This window comes from Lytechinus pictus, chromosome 3, assembly GCF_037042905.1.
Source record: "Lytechinus pictus isolate F3 Inbred chromosome 3, Lp3.0, whole genome shotgun sequence".
In the NCBI taxonomy this organism is placed as follows: Eukaryota; Metazoa; Echinodermata; class Echinoidea; order Temnopleuroida; family Toxopneustidae; genus Lytechinus; species Lytechinus pictus.
Window position 1 is genome coordinate 28706689 of NC_087247.1, and position 25112 is coordinate 28731800.

General features: G+C 37.6%; 1 protein-coding gene across 1 annotated transcript; it reads right to left on the minus strand.

The window, feature by feature from the left end:
- Positions 1 to 19569: 19569 nt before the first annotated feature.
- On the minus strand, positions 19570 to 23912 carry LOC129256397 (uncharacterized). Its single transcript, XM_054894614.2, has 2 exons — positions 23530 to 23912; positions 19570 to 22540 (listed from the first exon to the last, which is right to left on the minus strand). The coding sequence occupies exons 1-2, from the start codon at positions 23862 to 23864 to the stop codon at positions 21889 to 21891; spliced, it is 987 nt and encodes a 328-aa protein (XP_054750589.2). The 5' UTR covers positions 23865 to 23912; the 3' UTR covers positions 19570 to 21888.
- Positions 23913 to 25112: the final 1200 nt, after the last annotated feature.

Below are 25112 nucleotides of genomic sequence, written 5' to 3' on the forward strand. Positions count from 1 at the left end.
GTTTCTCAGAAAAACAGCCGCGGCGTCGTCGTCGTCACGTCAGTCCAGTTGGCTATTAGAGTAACGAAATACTCGCACAGATGCAATTAATGCAGCACAGCGCGCTAGCGCAGGGCGGCCGGATTTGCGCGAAAATTGAACTGCACTTTGGTTCTGCACCCCGGACCTAAAAATCTGCACCCCGGACCAGGAACTCGGACTACGACATGTCCGAGGAATTCATTGGCCCTAAATTCGCAAAGCACATACCGTTGTGAATTCGGACCAATATGCGTCCGTGTATGATACTCCGTAATAACGTAGATTTAGGGCCGGGGGGGGGGGCACATATTCCTATACTAGTACTATGGTCCTATGGTAGCTAGTCCTACAAAAATAACATTTTCTCGATAAGAGTACGCGATTCACCCGTGTTTATGTGACAGAAAATCAACAAAGGCAGTGGCGTACAGATGGGGAGGGGGCTTGGGGCGCTCCCCCAAAAATAAATAAGTAAATAACGACCAAGAAAAAAGAGAAAAGGAAAAAAAGAAGACAGAAGGCCGGTGAAATATAATATTTTCGAAATATTTTATCAAAATCTATCACAAAATTGGATTTTTGTAATAAAAATGTCCAAACTTTTTGCTAGCACGCTTCCCTCGTCAGATCTTTTATGAATTTTTCCCGATACACCATATTTGGTCCCCTCAATTGTTTTTGGCTCATTACGCCACTGATAAAAATGATACGTTAATGCAGAGAATGTGGTTCATCGTCTTTTATAGAATCAAATACACCCACGGGCAAACACATTCCTAATATGTACAGGTAAAGAAAATAGATGACAACAAAATTAATAAAAAATATTTTTGAAGAAGGCAAATGTATACATCAAACAGTGTCAGAGAGAGAGAGAGCGAGGGAGACAGAATGTGGGCGACAGAAGGATCAAGAGAGGCTCATTGCACAGGGGCAAGGGTGAAGTCGCTCGATTACTTTCAAGTCATATAAAGAAAAAAAATAAGGAAAGGGGAGGAAGGGAATGAATTATTTTATTTTATCCCAAATTCAGGGGGATAAAATGACGTCAGTCTCGGCGGGCCGTCCTCCGGGGTCACCCTGCCCCCGCCTACCCCCTCTGGCGCTGCCCTATAGCTTTCACTGCCCGGTAAAATAATGACAATGTACGGCTTTTTATTCACAGAATGTTGGGTATGTTGGCTTAGTGGTATAGTGCGCCCACCGTATTATTGGTTCGATCCCTGGCCGGGCTGCAGGGGGAGTCTTACCATAGGTGGCGGAAGCGGGGGGCGGGGGTCCTGTCTCCCTAAATTTGAGGTTGGGGGACGGACCCCCCCCCCCCCTAAAAAATCTGTTGCCAACTTTTTTTTTTTTGCTTGTCATTTTTTAAAACCTGAATCCAACCCTAAATTTCAGGTGGACCCCCCCCCCTAATTTCTTTGGCTTCCGCCGCCAATGTGTCTTACCAAATACATTTATGATATCTGAATTCTTGCTCGGCACTCAGCATTAAGTTTAGATAAGGGTACTTATGATAACATGGTACGCTATATAGGGCCCGCTGAAAGAGCAGCTTTTAAAAAAAAAGTGGCCATTGGTAAATAAATTATTATTACTTTTACTTTTAATCATTACATACGCGATAACATAAGTAATGGAAGCCTCCCATGGACAGACAGCTGAGGGGGGCACACCCCTCCCCACTCGATACCTGTTCAAACGCCTTTGCCCTCCCGAAAAAAAATAATTTTGTCATAATTATTATCTGACAAGCTGTCAGACGGCAAAAATAATGTGAATGATGATACGTTCTCCTTCTCCTGACTGATACACATATCTCGTACTTGCCGACATGACTGCAAAAGCGGTATACTGTGAAAAGTTTTATTCCTCCTGAAAATGTGGAATTATAAGTGTTTCAACATTTTTGGTTCAATTAAAGTTGGCCATTATTGTCAAATCTGTAAAAATTGAAATACTGTATAATTCATACAATGACAAACAAAAGAAATATTGAGTGAGGGACATCGACTTTCTAATTTGCATATCACTGAGTTGTGTCTATAACTGTGTTGTCAAAAATAAGAGAAACTTTAAAATGTTTTCCTTAATTTACATCCCACTTTTTTTTCTCTATTGATTTTGTTGATTCAAATCAACATTTTCTGGGTATACTTTTTGTCGATTTAAGAGTACCTCTGACCCAGTTTATTATCTAAGTTGTCGAAATATGGTGCTGAATAAATAGAGGCAACTTGATTTTGTAATTATGATTTTGCATGAACGTGAACATTGTGTTAACTTTGATATTTTGTCAGATTTTAGATTTTTAGATTTAAAAAAAAATCAAAACCACTGCCCCAGGGGAGTATGCTTTGTTATTTGTTTTCTGTATTAAATGATGCTTGCAATGTCAAATTTGGCAGTCAGCTTAAATCTGGTCTCTGTATATGACGAACATGCTGCCTTATTTTGTCACAAAGAGTGGTTTCATTAGTTCACAAAGAGTTTCAATGTGGAATAAAAATTCGTACAATGGATTTGACAAAAAAAATCATTGTATTAACCTTAAAGGGATGCTCCGGGCTAAAAATATTTATTTCTAAATAAATAGAGTAACTCGTCCAAAACTGAATAATAGAATAATGAACACGAATCATATTGAATCGAACAAAATAATGAGTGTCAATATATTGGTTTGATATATAGGTGCCAACGGTGGAATTTTTATCCTCATTTTTTTGTTGTAATATAAAGTTGTATAAAACCCAAGTGAGTTATATTAACGATGCATAATGATCATATTTTACCGCACATTATCATACTGCAAAGTAATATGAGGAGTCCGAGGACGATGTGCAATACGGAATGTTAACTTGCAAGATACCAAAGATTACAAAACCGGTATGCAAGAATAATACTTAATGCAGATTTTTGTCCATGCAGGCCCATCCATGTTATCTGAGCTCTACTGGCCAACAGTTAAAAAAATCCCAAAACTATCGAATGCCTTCATATCTGAAAAATGTAACCATTCCGAGAAAAGTTTGTGTTCGCATCCCTTATTCTGTTGTAACTCCCCACTTATTTTTAACAATTCTGAGAACTAAGTTTTTGTTTTATATATACGTTATATTGTTAACTCCCCACTATTTTTAGCAATACCAAAAACTGATTTTCTGTTTCTACCCGCGTTATGCTGCTAACTCCCCGAGATTTCTTTTTTTAACCGAAAACTGATTCACTGCATTATCACTTTGATATGCGTGCAATAACATTTACGAATCATTGTAAACATGGAAAAGGCTTTTTACTCTGTTATTCTGTCAGTTGTAATGTAATCTATTTATCTAGACATGACTGTGATGGCGCTATTCTAAATTCGGAAAATCCTCGATAACTTTCTGAATTGAGGAAGAAACTGGGAAGCGTTTCATGAAAGGACTTCAATTCAATTCAATTCAATTTTATTTTTATTTTATTGTCCACATGGAAGTTCATTTTCCTTATACAGAATGACATTACAAAGGGACAAATACAAGAGAAATTCTCGATGATAATGTTTTCCAACAAAGATGTGAACATAAAGACTATAAAGTAAAGGAGATCATGAAGGCGCTGCATTGTGGTGACTTGTAAGTTATTGGAGGTTTTATACCACAAGTCCTGATTTATCTGACAGTTGCCATAGTGACAGTGCTTCTCAGCCAATCAAAATCAAGGAAATCTGACAAGTTGTCGGACAAAATGTTGTTTTCATATATGATTGATTGATAACGAATTTATTTCATTTCAAAATTTCAACAAAGTTATAAAGTAAAGCGAATTATAATAAATGTATTGTAATGAAATGAAATAAGACACCTTCGGAAAAGCAAAGATTGATAATGAAGGTTTCCTTTAATAAATAAACATATACGAATAAACATACAAAGGTGGATAAAATAAGCACCTCTATGGTCTCACCTCATATTAGTTAAAATACAGCAAATACAGACCTTTTTTTTACATTCTAAAATCCTCTGTTTTAAATTCTAAAAACCTCTAAATAAAATCTTTAAAATTGAATTTAAAATCAATTGGACTAAAAAACATACCATGCTAATAACGAGTTCCTATATCAGATTTGTCTTTCCTATCACTGGCGGATCCAGGGGGCACAGCCGGCCCGTGCCCCCCCCCCCCCCTTTGAGAGGCAAAATCAATTTGTAAAATTAAAATGCCGTTAAAACAGAAGTGTGCCCCCCTTTTGAAAGTGAAAACCTGTTTTCTCTTTTTTTTCTTTTCAATTTTTTTTCGTGGACTAAATTCCCTTAATTTGGGGTTACTGAATTCCTGTTTTTTGCTTGTCAAATTCCTCGGGAAAATGTGCCCCCTTTTGGGAAATCCTGGATCCGCCCCTGTCTACTACAGTAAAAAATGTCAAAACCAACCAAATTGTTTGAAAACTATCAAAATATTGGTTTATTTTGACCATTTTAATCCGTCGGACAAATATTCAGCAACAAATTAGTTACTTAGTTTGATCAATCCCTTTATAGTGTATAGAAAGCAACTCAAATTCGTAACTGTTTCCCTTGATGAACACGAAACAAAATCATCAACATCATTATAAGCATCTACAAGATTTCGAATGCATATGAATAAAGAAAAGTAGCTTTCTAGAATTGCGGATCAGATCACGTTAATTGAAAACATTATCTAGACAGGATACCCATTATAATTTTATTTGATTTCATCTTCAGTGCAATATCGATTTAATTTAATATAAATAATTTACATTTTATGGCATAACATAACCGTGCAGTGGGGGGGGGGGGGTTCAAGCTGAATGAAATGTTGACAACCAAAACACAAAAAAGGTCTTCACCACAGCTTTTAGGTCGTTTCCTCCCCCCAAAAAATTGACAAGCCCCCCCCCCCCCAAAAAAAAAAGGTCTTCACCACAAAGTTTAGGTCGTTTTGTACAAACAAAACATTTGACAAGAAAAAAACAAAAAAACAAAAAAGGTCTTCAATTTTTTTTATGGGGGTCGAATTCTTAGGGGGGATTTGGTATAAACAAAAATTAAGGGGGGTTGAACCCCTGTAACCACCCCCTGCGTACGCTACTGTAACCGTGTACCATGTAATATGTTTCACGTGAAAACAGGGGACTTCGTTGTGACGCCGGAAAGTCCGATAACGACAATGACGATGGTGCTATAGTGGCAATAGGTTGTAAGGCGATGAAGACAATTCATTAATTATTTTCAAATCAGGGCATTTCAAAGCTAGAATTGGTATGAGAAGGGCTTAAAAAAACACTCCTTCCAAACCATTGCCATGTCAGCTGCCACTTACGCACGGCACAAGGTACATGAAACAGAAGGGGTGTCGCCAGTCGCTACAGAGGGCTGGGAGTGATTACCCCTATGGTTTTTTTTCAAGTATAGTAAAACAAAAAGAAACAGAAGGAAAGGGAAGAAAGATGCGAGAAGAGTATGAAAAATGGTCGAGTTGTGTTACTTTATTACCAATGTTATTCAACTGAGAACAAAATATAACGTCACATTTATCCCCCTCCCCCTCCAATAATCAAAACACCCTGGCGCCACCCCGCTGCAAATCAGTGCAGGACATCTTGGAAGGCCTAGGGCGCCATCGGTATTGCTTTCACTATATACTGCACTGCATTTCGATCGGGGGTGAATCCAGTATGCATCCATGCTGATTTGATGCAGTCATTCACGCATAGATGTGTACGGAATCCTATATTTTTGTCGACAGTATTACATTTCGGACGAATATTATTTTGTATAAGTGTTTAACTTCAGAGCTCCGATGTATACTTTTTTCTATTTCCTTTTTTTTTCTATCTAAATTATATATTATAATTTGTCTAAAAAATGCACCATATTTTGTATATATCTTTATATGTTAATTATCATTGATGTTGTTGAATATAATTATAATGACAATGATTTGTATCGTAAATATATTAGTTATGAATGTACGAAAATGATTTGTATCAATGTTTATGTCATTTCGGTTGGAAATAAATCTGAATCTGAATGTGTGATTATTTAGGCGTCATTGTGTTACATTTTGTAGGTTTTATTATGTTTATATACCTTTCATGAGCACATTAATAAGATACCTTGTACAGGGATGACACTTTAAACTGATTGGTCAAAGTAATTAATCTTCTGGTGGATATGATTGTGTCCTACCAATGAAAATGGTCAATATCAACCAAAATGTCAACTTAAGCAGGTTGTATAGACCAATTTAGCCCTGCACAAAAGATTGGAGGGGCAAACAAGGATGCGTTCTCAAAGATTAGCCCCTCCAAACCATAATATAATTTGCCAGCTCCACAGCCACAATAAACCTATCCAGGGGCCCGTAACACAAAGCTTAGCAATGATCGTAGAACATTTTTCTACTATTGATTGCATTGACTACAATGTACAATCAATCGTGAAAATCAAGCTTACGATTAATCGCTAACCTTTGTGTTACGGGACCCAGAACTTAAATTCTTTCTTCCTCACGTCTCTGGTTTCATATATTTCCGATGACTTGAAGGAATCATAGATGATTTAAATCTACATAGACTTGTGTATGACATTGGGGTAACAAAAATTTAGCAGAAAATCTGCATGTTTTAAAATCGTTGGTATATGGATATTCTGAATATTGTATTCTCACACTTGACGAATTTATTCTACATGTATACGCCGCCTATGAGAATAACTTAATATGGGATGTGCGTGCTGTGATATTGAACGGATAACGGAGAAGGAAACTGAATTTCCATCGTATATCCGCCCTTGTTTTTCTTAAACTCTAGCCTATAGGCAACCATACATAGGGCATCAAATGTCACCCTCGAATACATTAGCCTTTAAAAAATGAAAATAATCTAGATTTGAAATTGATATCATAAAAAAAGTCATGATAGTAGAGATGCCGTGGCCGAGTTTAGAGACGTGAATGTCGACAGTGCTTTTTTATTCAACATTCAAATAAATCGAAATGCTTTAAGCATTATTGGTTACTATGATTTTGTGCGCCGGTTTTTTTTATGTTCAGTGGTTGTAGAAGATATTGAAATGATGTCAATACAGTGGCGTACCGTGGGTCACGACATTGGGGGGGGGGGGGGTACCAGCAAAAATTCTGAGTCACATAGTGGCCGCGCGAAGCACGCTGTTTGAACAGATATGTATCTCATTAATGTGAGCGCGAAGTGCGAGCTGAAAATTTGTAATATTCAGACCCCCAAAAGACATTATATGCAAATTTTTGTAATCATTATACGTATCTGTCTCACTAAATAAACTATGCGAGCGCGAAGCGCGAGCTGAAATTTTTGTATATTTTTACTCCAAAGAGGGACATTTTAAGGACTATTTTTTAGGAATTCATGACGAGCATACATATCTTTTTTTTTTATTATATGAAGAGCATACATATCTCACCATAGTAATCTAATGCGAGCGCCAAGCGCTTGCTGATTTTGTTAGAATTATACACCTAAACACATGAAGCACTTTTTGTAGTAATTATGAACATGTTACGTTGCTCACTAATAAAATATTGCGAGTGCGAAGCGCGAATGAAATTTTTTGAAATTCAGACCTGAAGAGGGGCATTTAAGGCTTGCTTGTAGGATGCACTAAGACCATACGTATTTCACTACCCAAATTATACGAGCGCGAAGCGCGAGGAGAACATTTTTGATATTCAGGCCAGAAAAAAGGAACATTTTTGGAAATGTTCTTAGGAATTCATGAAGAGCAGACATATCTCACCAATCTACTATAATGCGAACGTAAGCATGGACTGGATTTTTTTTTAAATATTCAAACCTCACTTTAAGTAGTCATGATAAAGAAGCATATGTCGCTACATAAAACAATAATAATTTGAAGTGCGAGGAAATACATTTGGTGTATATTGACTTGAAAACGGAATGTTTTAGTACAATAGGATTATAATCTCATTGAACAGACAATGCGAGCACCAGGAATGATGGACACAATCATAGGCACTAAGCATATCATGATTCACAAAGTTATGAAAAAAAAATATTATGTAATATAACATAATATATAAATATATATATATATATATACAGTGCATCCCACAAAAAACGAATACAATAGACAAATGACCTACCATTGTTAAGCTTAGAATCTCTTCTTTCATCTGAAATTACTTAGATTATTTCTCATTCACGCATGAGTGAGCAAAAACAATTTGAAGAGGGGATACCAAAAATACATTTGGCGGGCTGTATCTGTGTTTCAAAAAGAAAACCACATTTTTAAGAAGTTCAATATCTGCTCTTTAATTTGATACCTCAATTACAGAAAATGGTCAAGAAATAAAAAGTTCTGGTTATTTGAAATAAGGCTTGAATTTCAATAATTTCATAAAATGAAGAGGTTTTACAGGCTAGCGTTCAAACTCACTCAACACTCCGTTTTGTTGACGATCAGCCATGCATTAAGTCTTTTGTTAACCATGCAATAGCTTCTGTGGGAAACCGGTGAAAACACGTTTATTTAATGAAATTATGGAAATACAAGCATTGTTTAGTGTGAACATAACTTTTTTACTTCTTGACCATTTTTTGTGATTAAGGTGTCAAATAAAAGAGCAAATATTGAACTTTTTAGGCATGCGATTTTCTTTTTGAAATTCAGATACCCCCCGCCAAATGAGTTTTTGGTATCCTTTCTTCAATTTTTTTTTGCTCACTCATGCGTGAATGAGGAATAATCTAAGTAATATCAGATTAAAGAGGAGATTCTAAGCTTTACATTGGTAGGTCATTTGTCTATTGTATTTGTGATTAAGTTATGATAAATCGTCGCTTAATCTCGGTTTCGTTTTTTCTGGGACGCACTGTATAATACAATAATCGCTTCTTCCCCTACTACGTTTCTCTTTCTTTTTCCCTCTTTTTCGCCTCCCCCCGTTTTTTTTGCAAGCCGATGGGGGGGGGGGGGGCGTGTCCCCCGTAGTTACACCACCATGACCACTGTGTCAATACATGGTATCATTTGATTTCTTGTACAACGACGAAATCCGGGATATCTTATCATAATTCGTTGAAATTGATATTGGATATATCCGATATACACACTTCAAGGATGTATTACAAAATGCAGCATTTGCTTATAGAATAAACACTCTAAATAGTATCGATAAAAATAACCAACTCGTTCACTAATGTGTGCCCAACCTCCAAAATGGTGAAATGAACCACAAATGGACCTTTCAACCAATATTTTGCTAAAGATTACGGCCACAATCTGCCACCTTTCCTAATATTTTTTGGTCGGACGCATTATTCACCAAGAATAAAATCAGGCAAGTCTTTTTCCAACAGCGTATATATGCAGATAGATGCTCACACACATTTTCATGTTTGCAGAATCCATATTTTACACTCTAAGGAAGAAAGTAATGATTAAGGCCTATACTAACTCACGATGTTTGGAGCACCCCAAATATTTCTTAGAACTGATAGGCCCTAACAAAAAAAAAATAGGGCCTGCTACTGTAAAATTGATTACTACAGATTAATCATAAATAATGGGACATATTTTCCCTCATATAATAAATCAACAAATAATGCATGTCGAATATAGTTTCAGATATGATAGCAGTGTCAATTTCATGAACAAAGAACAGGAGGAGAAGGAGAAACAGAACTGGAAGAAGAAGAAGAAGAAGAAAAGAAAAAGAAGTAGAAGGAGGAGGAGGAGAAGAAGGAGGGAATAAGACTAAGAAGAACAAGAACAAGAAGAAAAAGAAGACGAAGAAGAAGAAGAAAAAAAAAAAAAGAAGAAGGAGGAGGAGAAGAAGGAGGGGGAGGAGAAAAGAGAAGAAGAAGAAAAGGGGGATGAGGTTGAGGAGGAGTAGGAGGAGGGGAAAGAAGGAGGAGGAAAGCGTACTTACATGTCGCATCTCGTGAGCTATATCCGCTTCCTTGTCCGACATCGCTGTCATTCTGTATCTCACTCCCTATTGTACAATTCTTCTTCAATTGATAGGCCTCACTAATGATATCTCCAAGACGTTTTATTTACACAGTATATAACGGAAATGTGTGATCTTCTAATGATTCACAGAAGGATAAAAGCTATTACGATGTCCGCCTCTTTCCCCGTACACAATCTGATGTATATACACGAGCAGGCCAAAATATTATGTCCTCCCTAATTATATGTGTCGGTTAGTGGTCGAAGATGAGTCTATATTGGCGTCGTCGAGAAAAAAAAACAGGTGGCGCGAAAATAAATTGAGGGGTGCAGTTGGTCGTCTGCGTTGCTCAATTCTCACCCAAGATTGAGTTATTTCCTCATATGACGAAAGAGACTAAAAGATTATATTGATGCTGTAGGGTAGATTCTTTCTAATATTCAAGGAAAACGTTCACAATAGCTAGATATACCCATGCCATTTGTGAGTACTGTAAGGAGGCGTTTGTGATGTGCAGTAGATTTGTCTACCCTCTATTATAGGAAATATATTATCACAATAGAATTTTCAAGGTAGACATTCCTCTCCTGTTTGACGAATACTCGGAGTTATCAAACTTTTCGGGTTTTTGTTAAATAAATAGATCATCGCAAAATTATGATCACAGTGACAAGGGTTAGGTACTTTAATATCCTGAGGTCCTGTAAAAGATTAATGCCGACATCAATAACGCATTATGAACTCCGCCGCACCCTCCTTTGCCATCCACTTCTTTTCACCTCTCTCTCTTTCTCCTCATTTCTCTCCTTCTCTCTTTCTCTCTCCCCATTCCTTGCCTGACGTCACACTGCGTGGTCCTGATCTCTGATCGAATTATGAAAATGGAATGTGCTTTTTCATGAAAAGGAAATTCTATTGTTGTGGTATTTCACATCATTATGTTGTTCAGCCTTCTCGCCCACATACTTCTCAGGGTCAGTCTGAGGTCAAGTTTAATGTGGGGTCTACCCTATATCCAAATATATTTATGAATATATATTTTAACTTACATAATTTCATTTGAGCAAACCCGAACATATTTTGGTGATTTATTTATTTATTTTTTAGTAACTTCCGTTACTATGTTTGTCCTTCATTGCGTTCAGGTGCATGGGCCAGATCCAGACGAATATTCCGGTATACGTGTGCCATTTATAGGGCAGCCGCAAAGCCCAACATCAATTACTGAAATCTGCTGGTATAAGTTGGAATAAAGCATTTGACAATTTCAATTCTGAATCAGTCAACTTAAACATCCATTAAAAACCGTCAAAACTGTAGATTTTTAATGATATATTGACAGACCTCATATGGTCATTTTTACATTTTTGTACACGGTTTTGGAAAAAAAGTGGGGGGCTGAAGCCCCCAGGTTCCGCCCCTGGACCATGAGACAGTGGCCTAATGAGCATATAATTTTGGGCGGGCCAAGCATGTCGATGGAGGAAATATTCTAGAAAGCTGTGAGCGAGCGAGGAGAGCATGGACGTCAAATTAATATTCAAGTGGGGGTTCAACACTAGAATCTACGCCAGTGGAGGAGAGTGATCGAAACTTATTGACCTTTTTAACAAAATCTCTTTTTATAATAGATTTGACAACGATTCATAAAATAATATCAAATTTCACCATTTTTATTCCCTTTCCTTCGTTTTGTTTGGTCGTGAAAGTTTTGGCGATCCATGGCGACCAAGCCCCCCCCCCCCGCTCTGTACGCCAAGATAGGTGAGTATGTGTGGGGGGGGGGGGGGTGCCCATGCTTCCCTTCAGTGTAGGTCCATGCTTCAGCTATATAGACTTTTGTTTATAACGAGTTTTGTTTTTCATTGCCATTATATCCACGAGGATCTTATTTCAAGTACCAATAAAGTATCTTAGTCAGAAAGAAGACGTGACTTATGGAGGCTATAAAGGTTAAATCTGTACAACCTGTGCTTTCGTGTCTTCCGAAACGATAGAGCCATTCGCAGGCCCCAGATTTGGCATTATATTATGGTTTTCTGCCAAATGAGATAGAAAGTTTCGTTGGCACACCGATGAATGATTTTCAACGTAACTTTTACTTTCTGCACACGATTATTTAACGTGGAATGACAAATAAAGATATGAAAACAATTATAGTGATGTTCTTGAGAACATCACGTCTCCCTCTCTCGTTCCCCTTCCTTCTCTTCTTTTCTCTGCCCTTTCCTTTGCCTTGTTTATTGTATTGTATTTTTGTCTATAGGCGTATCCCGCCACAAGCCTCGGCTTTTAGGGTATACGCCTTCTTCTTTAAACCCAACATGTACATGTTTATATTCTTCATAACAATTTGATTTTTGTATGAATTAATATTTATGAAAACTTTAATGAAATGGAAGAAAATAAATGTTTATTTGAATTGAATTGAGAGACCAGGGTCCCATAACACAAAGGTTAGCGATTAATCGTAATTTTTACGATTGATTGTACATTGTAGTCAATGCAATCAATCGTAGAAAGATGTTCTACGATCATTACTAAGCTTTGTGTTACGGGCCCCAGGGGGTGTTTTACAAATATTTAAGTGTGTCTTATGGGGCATTGCAAGAAACTTGCGATCAATTGCAAGTCTATTTTCGTTCCCGAAATCAAGCATATGCCATGCAATTAATTGTAAATTTGTGATTGATTGCTAATCTGCTCCATGAAACAATGAGTGTAATCTGATAAGCTATAGTTAAAAGTGATCAATCAACTGTAAAATTGCAACAGAATATTTGCGATTGATTGCAAATATTTTCTTGCAACACCCCTTTAGAGTCATGTGAAACATCCCCAGAACAAGGAAACGATGCATGAATCTTCTCCATTGTATGAAGATGTCACCAAAAGATATTCAATTATTCTCAACAACAAATTTATACTCCTGATTAACAAAATTCCAAGAAAGAATTTCACCGATTCCACGATTACAGAATTAGGTCAACGATTATTGCTGTACGCAGGATTTTCTTTCCGAGGGATGGAAGGGATGGGGGTTATTAAATATGTAAATGTTCAAGCACATTTTGCAAGACAGAGCAAAGCCATCAAGCGGGTCACTATAAAGGTGTTTTTGCATGTTTGGAATTAAATTGAAGGATTACTTGCACATTTGTAATTTGTAATGGCTTTTATTTGTAAACAAATTATTAAAAATTAAGTTTTGAAAATTATAGGTGCAAGTAAACTATTGCTACTCCCCCCCCCCCCTCTCTTACGGCCAATGTATTGCTGCTTGTCAGTCTCTGTGAAGGGAACAGAACGGCTTTTATCAATGGCGGTAAGTGAATGACCTTCTTCTATTTGTCTATGTCGGTTTAGTCATATTCGTCAAGGTTTCGGCTAAATGAATATTATGAAATCTCAATGGTATTGATACTGGGAATTAAAATTGTCCTTCCTTATATAGGAAGCTTGTTTTGCACTGATGAAATGCAAAACGGTGCTAGAAAAGAAGTTCATACAAAAATATTGAAGACTATTTGCAAATTTTACAAGGTGTCAACCAACAAACCTATGTGGAGCGTTGTTGTCCAGTGGATTAGTCTTCTGACTATGAAACAGAGGGTCGTGGGTTCGAATCCCAGCCATGGCGTAATTTCCTTCAGCAAGAAATTTATCACCACTGTGCTGCACTCAACCCAGGTGAGGTGAATGTGTACGTAGGTGGCCTTCCCGGTAGGAAGAAATTCCTTTAATGCTTTGAGCGCCTAGGCAGCCCAGCTAAAGCCGGGGGTAATATAATAGCAGGACCCGCTGGGAGAAGTTTTCAGAACTGAAGTGGCTTCCCTGGGTAAATATTCCTATATTATCATAATTATTATAAAAACCATAATTAATAGCTCTGATAATGTATCACACAAATTCAATATGCATATTATTCCTTGCTTTTTCAAAATAACCACCACAATTTTGTCATAGTTTATCAGTAGTTTTATTTTGTCCAAAGCAATCACCAAATTAGATTTAAAAAAAAAAACCCATCATATTCATTCGATCGCGACACACCGTAATCCCTTAAGAAGTCGCTCATACACCAAAGAATGTAAGCCTAGTTAGGGCAAGTATTAACAATGGGCAATATACTTATGATTTATTAATTCCTAATGACAAGAATGACTCTATATCATACGCAATGACTGTCATTTTCGGTGAAGGTTGTGATTCCCTAATCCCTATACTGTACACCGAAATATAAAATATTACTGGTACTTAATTACCTTTTTCGAAGTAACTGCAGTCGCCATTACGCTGTCTCTCCGTCTGTATAAACTTCGCTTTGATTATTTTTTTTTCCAGAAAAACAATGTTGGTAGAAGTGAAGATAATGTAGATCTATAAAGAGAAAGAAGTCTGCCCCGATCAGAACATAAGGTGTCTGTGACTCTGTGTCACCAACTGAGCCCTTCCACATCCAGGGCTAGTGACATTTAACCAACTCTTACCGCTTTGTGGCGTAGCGTGACAAAATGGCGGGAAAACAGGGGAGGGTGATTAAAAAATTTCAGGCAAATAAAATGGAAAAAAAGGGGAAATGTCATAATACCATACACCTGTTAACATCATAAATATTTGTCTTGTGTGGTGACATGCTTGTTAATTGAATAAAGACTGGAAAGGTTGCCAAAATGATTGTATAGAGAGGGGAGATGCATGGGGGGAGGGGGCTCTCACCCTTGTGATCCCCGAAAATTTAGTACTAACCACCAACTGCCCTCAAATTTGTTAAATCTTTGCACGCAAAACATAGCATCCACGTATCATTTCCTCTTTATGATCGAGTTTCGTTTTCCCAACTGTCTGTCTTGTTCGCCTTGTAAATTTTGGTTCTTGTGATGGATATAGCTGTACGTGCACAGCGGGAAAGAATGGGGAGGCGGGGACGACAGTTGCCCACTCCCGGAAATTTTCAAGCATTATTTTGGGGGGTTATATATTTTGGGGGGTCTAACCTATATGCACAGTATCAATCGATATTTTAACGATATGCCTCGTGACCAACTCGTTCACTCTGTTCACTCGAGAGCGAGATTCAATGAATATTTCACACATAATTCTCCGTTTGAGCAGGAAAGAAAAGTATCCCACTCTTATTATGAAGTCATATTCAATACATTTTTGGAATCTTCAAGTCAGTTAAAATAAAACATTTCTTTACATGCCTTTGAAAAATCGTTACATCCGGCGTTACATAGGGGCTATCTTGTCATATATTACATGGCTGCTTTATAATAGTTTGACAAATTGTTTGGACTCCACGCAGAAATAAATTGCAATACAAAGGGGGGGGGGGTCGATTATAGACCAATGCAAATTAATTTGGAACTTAATTTTTAAAAATGCGTTAAAAACCCTTTTAAATGGATACTTGTGCCGTTATCAGCTTGCAGATTATCCCACTTTCCCCTTCCATAATAAAATAACTTAATATTAACAAACTGATTTTTTTTTAATTTGACTTGGGAGCGGGAAGGGGGGGGGGTAACTGACATTGATGTTATTGTTTAGCACAAGTTTTATTCTTCCTTGTTAGTTTAGCCCTTCATAAACAATGTTATTGTGATTGATTTCATTATGAGCGCTTATATACTCCGTTACATGTATCGATAAAAACCTGTACACTCGTTAATGTGCGCATTTTAAACAAAATGATGATTTTGCATTGAATACAGAGTGGATACGAGTTAAAAGCACAATTCCCATTCATTCTTGGAATGAATAGAGTGTATTTTCAAAAATCCCTTTCCACTCTATAGTCACCTTAAAAGTTAAAAGTTTAAAATTAACTCTTAACTTGCTCGATTAAAAAAGATTGAATTTATTCCTTCCCCTCCCCTAGTTTCCCAGAGTATATAATACTGACATCGCCTCCCTCCGCTTTTCCTTAAATCCTCCCCAAATAAAAACAAAAATCCTGATCGCTTTTACCGCTAAAATGAACATCCTGTCAATATTTTTTTTTTTTCAGTTCTTCTGCTTTAAGAGGAAATCAGAGATGGTAGTTTAATATTTTTGCTGCAGTGGTTATGTTCGAAGTTAAGGCCAGTATTTCCGGAGATGGTATGAGAAGATTATAACGGCCTTCAAATTATTGAACTTGGTATACAGTTTGAATATTTGTGACGGGAAAAAATCGGGAGAGTTATTAAAGGCTCAGGCTTTCATTGTTTCTTTATGAATTAGGCATAGGTCGAAACGTTTTATTTTATGAAAATGGATGAAAATAGATGGTTGTTTCATTGTCTTTCCCTATTTTCAGTCCAGGGGCGACGCCACGTAGGGATATGGCCTCCATGGGTGTCGATCGGTATTCTTGGTTGGGGGGGATGATTCACACAAAAGTTCTTGTGGATGGGGATCTTTCAACATTACCCCCACTAAAATCACAAGTTAGGACATTTTGGAGTAATTGATATGCATGGTGTTCTTGGAAACTCCTTCATTGTTGTAGTGTACTGTACTTATATAATTTTTTTTTGAAAATTCAATTTGTGTTACAAGTAAGCCTATTCTAAACTCATACGAAAGAAAAAAATGACAAAAATTGTCTGGACCATGTGCATAGTGATCTGTTTACTGAGCATGATGTATACACAGGGGCGTCGATCCATTTTTCAGATTGGGGGGGGGGGGGGAATCATGAATCAACGTTCCAAAGGCGCTCGATCATACAAAACGAACAAACTCACCCACACACTAGGCCTATATTATATATATATATGCATACATATATATATGACTCATGAGAAATAGACACATATCTTACCCTCACCAACAATGCGAGCGCGAAGCGCGAGCTGAATTTTTTTAGTATGACACGAAAACAGGAAAAATGTACCTGTTTAGGTTTGTTTGTAGTAACTCATGAGGAGCATAAATACATGAATCTCACTAGAGAGCGAGCTAAAAATTTCTTTATATTCTGACGTGAAAGCTTGATATTCTAAGCATTTTTGGTACCAATGATTAAGATGGGTATCTAGAAGAACAATAGATGCGAGCGCAAAGCGCCAGCTGAAAATTTTGATATTTCGATCTGGAAAAAAAAGACAGTTTAATGGACGCTTTTAATAAAGAACAAGATATATATATCCATCAAAAGATTATTGCAAATCGAAGCGGGAATTCTTTTGAGGTATAGAACTGAAAGCGGGACATTCTATTCACCTATTTAATCATGAAAAGTATGGGGTTTTGGTACAGAAATGATGCAAGCGCGAAGCGCGAGCTGAAATTTTTTATATTCCAATCTGAAAAGCAGACATTTTGAGCACGATTTTAAATCAAAATCGAGTTGGTATCTCAATCTCGCTTGCTGGTTTCAGTGTAGCATTACAATCTTATTTTTTAGTTGCACATGCGGAATTATTGGGAGGTGGCAAAACGATATGTTCCCCCCAAATATTTTCATTGGTGGGGTGATCGCCCCCCCCCCCGAATCGACGCCTCTGTGTATACAATGTCTCTCTTAAATCTAACCCGACTGGCAATATCTTTTTTCTTAATGCATGATGATAACATGCAGATTCGGACCAATTAAGACTAGCACAAATTACAAACTATGTGGCTTCTCGTGCGCCATCGGGCTTACCGTCATTCCATAGAGCTATTACTGTATGTAATAGCTATATGGTCATTCCTTAGACGATTTATCTTGCCACCCTTTTACTCCCGTTTATTGTCCACCCTTTTGAATTAATTGATGTATTAAAATTATTTTTTTCACCACTGGTGGGATGGAACACCCTATCAACAAAAGTTGTTTTTCGTTGGGGTCCTTTTATGTCATGTGTTAAAAATATCATATACAAAAACATTTCACTCTTTTTCATCCTGAACCTCCACCCATCTGTTTAATAGTCCTGAAAAAGAATGTTTTTAATTAATAACAATATACACAAATTGCGAAGGAAACAAACTGATTGATGACATAATCATCACTATAATTATCATGATCAAACTTTTAATTTTTTCATCATCATTATTATAATTTTTCTACCCTAAATTATTGGGGGGGGGGGGGATGATAATACAGGCCATCCCCCCCACTTGAAATATTGGGGGGGATATATCCCCCCCATCCCCCCCGTGATCGACACCCATGCATATGGGGTCGACACCCCCTATGTCGCACCAAAAGGGGGAAAAGTAGAAAAATTGTGAAATGAGAAAAGGGTGGAAAGAAGGAAGAGTTTAAGAAAGAGAGGACTGTGACCTTGTCTCTCTATACTACCCCTCATCATGATCATTAAAGTGAGAGAAATAATGACGTCATTTTTAGTTCGTCTTGCACCCCCAATCAAAAGCCCTGGTGTCGCCCCTCCCCGGGTCGTCTCTATATTATTTTGGTCGGCACCCCCTCCCCTGTTTCCATTTCCCACCACCCCACTCTGCCCCCCTCTCTCACACTCTCTCTTTCTTTATTTCTCTCTCTCTGTGTCTGCCTGTTTGTCTATTTCCATCTTCATCCCTTTTCTCCCTCCCCCTCTCTCCCTATATCTATACAGTGCGTATCAAAAAAAAGTTGACACTTTGTAAAAGCCCTGGGAATTAAAAAATATACAACATGTGGGAGATTTTTTCACATGTATTCTTGGGTTTGGGTCTCATCTATCCAATGAAAGTAAAAGTTTTGACAGAATGTTACACTTGAGTGAGCACTGTCCATTTTTGGAAAGCTCGCAGAAATCTGTTTGCGCAGAAATGCTCGTTTTTCATGCGGTGTCAAGGGGAAAAGGCGAAATCAAACTTACCCTGCGAAACATTTCTCATACATTTCCCTTGCACTTTGAGTCAATTGAAATAAAAACGGATATATGCAAGCATTTTGTAACAATTTGCCACCAAAATTAAAATTTTATGATATAGTAATGACTTAGTAAGCACAACCTTTACCCTTTTTGTGCCAGCTGGATTTGAGGACATTACTAAAACTAAACTAAAGCTTATATCAGACATCTCCAACATTTTTTCACTAAGTTTTTATCAATTAAAGTGGGTTTACATTTCATTTTTCATTTAATACTTGTTTCTCCACACTTTTCCCAAGCTTGATAGTGATTAACAAAATGAAAATCAAGCCTTAGCCATTTCATGAAAATCACAGCTCAGTGTAAAGCAAATGTCGGCACGATGGCCTCGGTGTGTGGGGAGTGGGGTGGGGCGCAATGGCACTCTTCGAAGTGTTTTGGGCAAGGAAACAAGTTAAAAAAAGTAAAAGATATCTTCAAATCAATTTTACTAGCTAAATTCCATGTGTAACTTGTGTAACTTTTCAAAAGTAAGTGGTGCTCACTCAAGCGGAAATATTTTTCGACAGTTATATCGTCAGTTGCTTAAATGGATCTGTACCAATGTTAAAATGTGGACAATCTTCAGGATACTACAATTTTACAGGACTTTTTCTAAGTGTAAACTTTTTTTGATACGCACTGTATATCTCAGAGTCTCAATCAACCTTTCTTTACACATATTATGTGTATCAGTAAAGATGTGTGAACGTAATGAGCTCAGGAATTATTGAGAGAAAAAACTATCGTATAGTAATAAAGACAGCATAAATTATTTTAATTGGAATGAATATCATATAAATACATACATCTGTTATTATATGCAAACATAGGTAAAACAACAATTATTTGCTCATTTCCCATTCGTCAGGGAGAAAGCTAAAATAAATGATCAAAACGCAATATAATAAAATATATGGACATAGCACCATTCTAGTATAATTCTATATACAGAAATAAATTTCTCCTATGACATAAGTCATATAATCGTCATTTTTAGAATTTTTATTTATACTTTTTAAACACTGAAAAAAACTTTTGCACACTGCTTAAAGTGCACATGAGATACATTAGTGGGTAAATGTTGCAAAAGATAAATTACTGTGACCATACTATTATCCTTTGGCAAGAATAATTATGGGGCACTATATTGGCTCTTTTAACTTGAAAACTATATTGAACCACAGGGTTAAAAATGATTTTATTAATCCAAAAACAAACAAGTGGAATGCCTCTGGCCGTCTCACCTGCATCACGCGATTCAATATAGCAGCAGTGCTGATTTTGAAAACTACTATAACTCGCACAAGATGTTCAGTGATACTTGGTTACTCTTATTTCCACGTTTTATGAACTAGACCAATACACTTATAGAGATATGATGGCAATTCAACAAATACCCCCAACGTGGCCAAAGTTCTTTGACCTTACATGACCTTTGACCTTGATCATGTGACCTGAAACTCGCACAGGATGTTCAGTGATACTTGATTACTATTATGTCCAAGTTTTATGAACTAGACCAACACACTTTCAAATTTATGGCTGTAATTCAACAAATACCCCAATTTGGCCAAAGTTCATTGACCCTAAATGACCTTTGACCTTGATCATGTGACCTGAAACTTGCACAGGGTGTTCAGTAATACTTGATTACTATTATGTCCAAGTTTCATGAATCAGATCCATAAACTTTCAAAGTTATGATGGTAATTCAACAAATACCCCAATTTGGCCAAAGTTCATTGACCCTAAATGACCTTTGACCTTGATCATGTGACCTGAAACTTGCACAGGGTGTTCAGTAATACTTGATTACTATTATGTCCAAGTTTCATGAATCAGATCCATAAACTTTCAAAGTTATGATGGTAATTCAACAGATACCCCCAATTCGGCCAAAGTTTATTGACCCTAAATGACCTTTGACCTTGGTCATGTGACGTGAAACTCATGCAGGATGTTCAGTGATACTTGATTAACCTTATGTATAAGTTTCATGAACTAGGTCCATATATTTTCTAAGTTATGATGACATTTCAAAAACTTAACCTTAGGTTAAGATTTTGATGTTGATTCCCCCAACATGATCTAAGTTCATTGACCCTAAATGACCTTTGACCTTGGTCATGTGACATGAAACTCAGGCAGGATGTTCAGTAATACTTGATTAACCTTATGGCCAAGTTTCATGAACTAGGTCCATATACTTTCTAAGTTATGCTGTCATTTCAAAAACTTAACCTCAGGTTAAGATTTGGTGTTGACGCCGCCGCCGCCGTCGCCGTCGCCGTCGGAAAAGCGGCGCCTATAGTCTCACTCTGCTATGCAGGTGAGACAAAAAAAATCGGTTAGATATATCATAATCATAAAAGATAATAATTATAAAAAAATCTAATATTAGCAGCCTGGTAACATTTATAGGTGACACCGGTCTTCAGTCGACACTCTAATATACCGGTCTTCAGTCGACACTCTAATATACCGGTCTCTTTTTTTTTTCATTCTGAACCTTTCAGAGATTCAGAATGAATCGTCATTTTTATGGTTGGAATTGGATGAAGTCGTGGTCTCTTATACTTTCCTAAGTAAAGGGTGCAGAACAGTATCAGACTCGTAAAGCTAAAGGCAAAGACAAACGCTGCAACTCTCGCCAAGATTATTGGCTAGGTGGCCATAAGGGTCAAAGGTTTTTTTGGCACGATTGTGTTTGTTGTATTTATTACTAACTTTTTAAAATAATGGTGAAGAAAACCAACAAAGTTAAAAATACATTTTTCTTAACAGTGATATTGTCGCCAGAATAGCAGAGCATAGTGAACATCTTCTATAAGAGACGTGTGATACACAAGTCACAATAATAAACAAGAATGTAAGACAAACCTGAGTTCAGAATTCTGGTGACCGTTTCATGAAAGTTGTCAGCACTGACAAGTGTTGTCTCTCCGATAGTTACCATAGTAACAGTCAGAGGCCAGATGTTTTGAGTCAATCAAAACTAAGGAATTCACTGAAATTTACAGCACTGACAGCTTTCATTATAAAAGACTCCCCCGGAAGATCTGTTTATTTAGACAGTAAGTCTGACTTTATACATTTCATCATAATATTTCACCCCCTGGTCTGTACATCTAATGACGTCACGGCTAGCAGCATCACGTGATGGTATCCTCCTAGATGGGAGGAATCCGCTGCTGTTGATTGCAGTCCCATAAATGTATTTTAAATTCTCCACCATGTTCTCAGCTGGCAGCATCCAATTCTTAGTCACCTCGGAAGACCCGTCCCACCTCAAGAGCGACTCGTCGTAAGGCAGTCCGGTAGCTCGGCAGATCTTTGGCAGCATCTCGTCAGGGTTCAACAGCAGATCGTCGCTGTCGACCACGATCGCTTCGGCGCCGAGAGACTCCCGGACGTATTTCCACACATCATAGACGTCCTTGTGGAGTTCAACACCCGGGTTCGCGTAGGGGTAGTTCCGTTGAATGTCGAAGGTTTCCTCTTGTGCGTCTTCCCCTTGTAACATCCCCAAAGCGGAAAGTTGGCCGAATACGGCTACCCGAAGAGAGGAAAAGACCCGGAGAGGATGCCGTATCAAGAAGATGTGTGTGTAGCCTTTGGGGATGAACTTGTATCTCTCTTGAGAGAATGCAAAAGCCATGTCTTTCACCAATACATGTGGACTGGTTGAGTCTTCCAGCACACGCTTGACTGTCGCATACCTATCATCGGGAAACACAGTGGCGTCATTGTTGGTTTGATTGAATGAAATGAGTAGGCCTATTTTAGAAATTAATGACTTACGAAATTGTTTCTTTGTATTCGGATGGTTATTTTGGCTTTATTCTGAATGGCCAAAATTGATTCGGGTCAATTATTTGCGATTCTGCACTGAATCAGGACCAATTCGTCTCTATTCGGGGAGCTCCCCGAATCAGACACGTATAGGTTCCAAAACCATGCACCAAATCCATCCGAATCAGGCAATTTTCGGGCAGAATCGGGCCGAATTTATTCGGGAGAATTCGGATTTGGTGTAACCCTAGCTATCGAAAAAGAAACCCGGCGAATACGGCCATAATGTTAAGGACTTGGCAAATGGAACCCGGGGGGGGGGGGGCACTTACATTGACGAGTGGATACCATGCGCGACCAAAAAACACGTAAAAAGGATGTCTTTTTCAACATAGGACACGTTACGTACGTAACGTGATAAGGGTGTCAAAAACACAAAAATAAGGAAAAAAGGGTATCTATTTCGCTAGGAAAAATATGCGTTAGGGTTAAATTTGCGGAGATGATAAAACAAAATTAAAATGTTGTATAAAGGATGTCCTTTTTGCCCCAAAACTACGTGTTTAGAGTCCGATTTGCGCGAGGTGAGGAAGGTGGGGCCGTACTAAACCAAATGGTGTGTAAAGGCAAAACCGAGGACTGACGGACCCGTGACACAACAATAAAATATCGCTGTTCTTGTTTAGGGGTTCATTTCAGGGAATACTTGCCAAGAGTATCGTTTTGTTTCCAATGCTCGTTAAGGGGAGGGTTTCAGACGCCAATACTTGTTAAAGGGTGCATTTTCAGAATATGGAAAATACGTGTTAGTAGGGTGCTTTTCGAGACCCCATGGTCGCGCATGGTATCCACTCGTCATTGGAAGTGGCCCCCCGGGAAATGGAATGAGTATTACTTTTGTGATTTAATGACTTACGCAAGGAATTCTTTCTTCTTGCAATAATTTCCTTGGTTCCCCTCTTTCAAATGATCGGTCAGTCTTGTGTAAATATCTTCGTTTCCTTCGTATTCCACAGGCAGGTCTAGGCCGAGCTGTTCTTTCATCTGCACCGTTACAACCCTGCAGTAGGTATAGGGTTCGAACCACACCTGGATGTCGTCGACAAAACTAAGACACTTGGTGAGGGCCGTAGAAACAGAGCGAGGTGCGCACCAGATAATCGTGCGACTCTTGCCACAATCGGAGGCGACTTCTGATTCTTTACACCCGTTAATTGATGTTGAAATACCATCGTTGCTGGAAGATGCCATATTTGTCCAAATATACAGTTGTCGTTACGAGATGCAATGTATATATGTGCACCAAATAGATGAATAGTGTACCTCGATAATAGATTGAATGGATGAAAACCAGCCATCCGTGATTACAATTCTCGAATTTTGCGAATTGTATTATGATAAAGAATGAAAAGTATATAAAAATATTTTCCAGTGTGATGTTTGCATCGGGCATGATCCTATAGGCAGTGGCTTTGAAGCGTTCCAGTAGAACGGTTATCATCCCCACAATAATAACATAGTACGAACTATATTGTACAGATATATTTATGATTGCCCAGCAAGCAATAAAAATATTTCTTTTATTCTATAATCTTTCCCAAACCTAGCAGATTAATAAATCTTACCGTTAGATCATCACGATTCTAAGTCCGGGGTCCCGCCAACACAAAGGTTAGCGATTAATCGCACTCTTGATTTTTACGATTAATTACACTTTGTTGTATAATGCAATCAATCGCCAAAAAATGTTCTATACCAAAATTGCTAAGCTGTGTGTTACGAGCCCCCGGTCACAGTTCTGGTAACGGGTCAATACTCATACAGCTTTGTTATCATTAGCTCTGAAGTGACTGCCTAATAGTTAGTTCTTCAACTAAAAATCCCCTTACTGTTCCTGTATAACATCTACCCAAACGTAACAGGTCTACATCGCTTTCGTACTTTTTAACAACAGCAGGCCTATACCTGGTCTGGGGGTATAATCTTCCTGATCAATTTCGAGGGGTTGGAAGCAATAATATCTTGGGGATATTCTTTTTCAAGGTCTTAATATAGGGTTCCTATTTAGTATTATCATCATGACGTGCACTGTCCATGCACTGGCAATAATTTAAACTTTTAATTTCAGGTTGCTTAATTTTCTCTGGATTTCAAAATGAATTGGTATTCTAGCTGTTGCTGGCTATCGTACATCCATGGATGAATTATTTTAGTGTCTATGAAATGATTTTCCGTATACATGATTTGCTTATTAATATGGTATTTATAATTATTTTGTGTCATTCGTTGTCGAGCATTTATAAAGATCTACCCCAATTATTATGTGATTGATAAGTAACAATAGTATTATCCTGAATAGGAGTAGGAAATAATAATGATGATGATGATGATGATAACGATAATAATAATAATAATGATAATAATAATGATGATAATAATAATAATGATAATAATGATAACAATAATAATCATCATCATCATCATCATCATCATCATCAT

What these genes read in the sequence shown, in the direction of transcription:
- LOC129256397 (XM_054894614.2), bottom strand. Translation starts at nt 23,864, where the DNA reads ATGGCATCTTCCAGCAACGATGGTATTTCAACATCAATTAACGGGTGT. An exon ending in AAGAAGAAAGAATTCCTTGC is followed by an intron (nt 22,541 to 23,529) that starts GTAAGTCATTAA and finishes TCCCGATGATAG; the next exon opens with GTATGCGACAGTCAAGCGTG.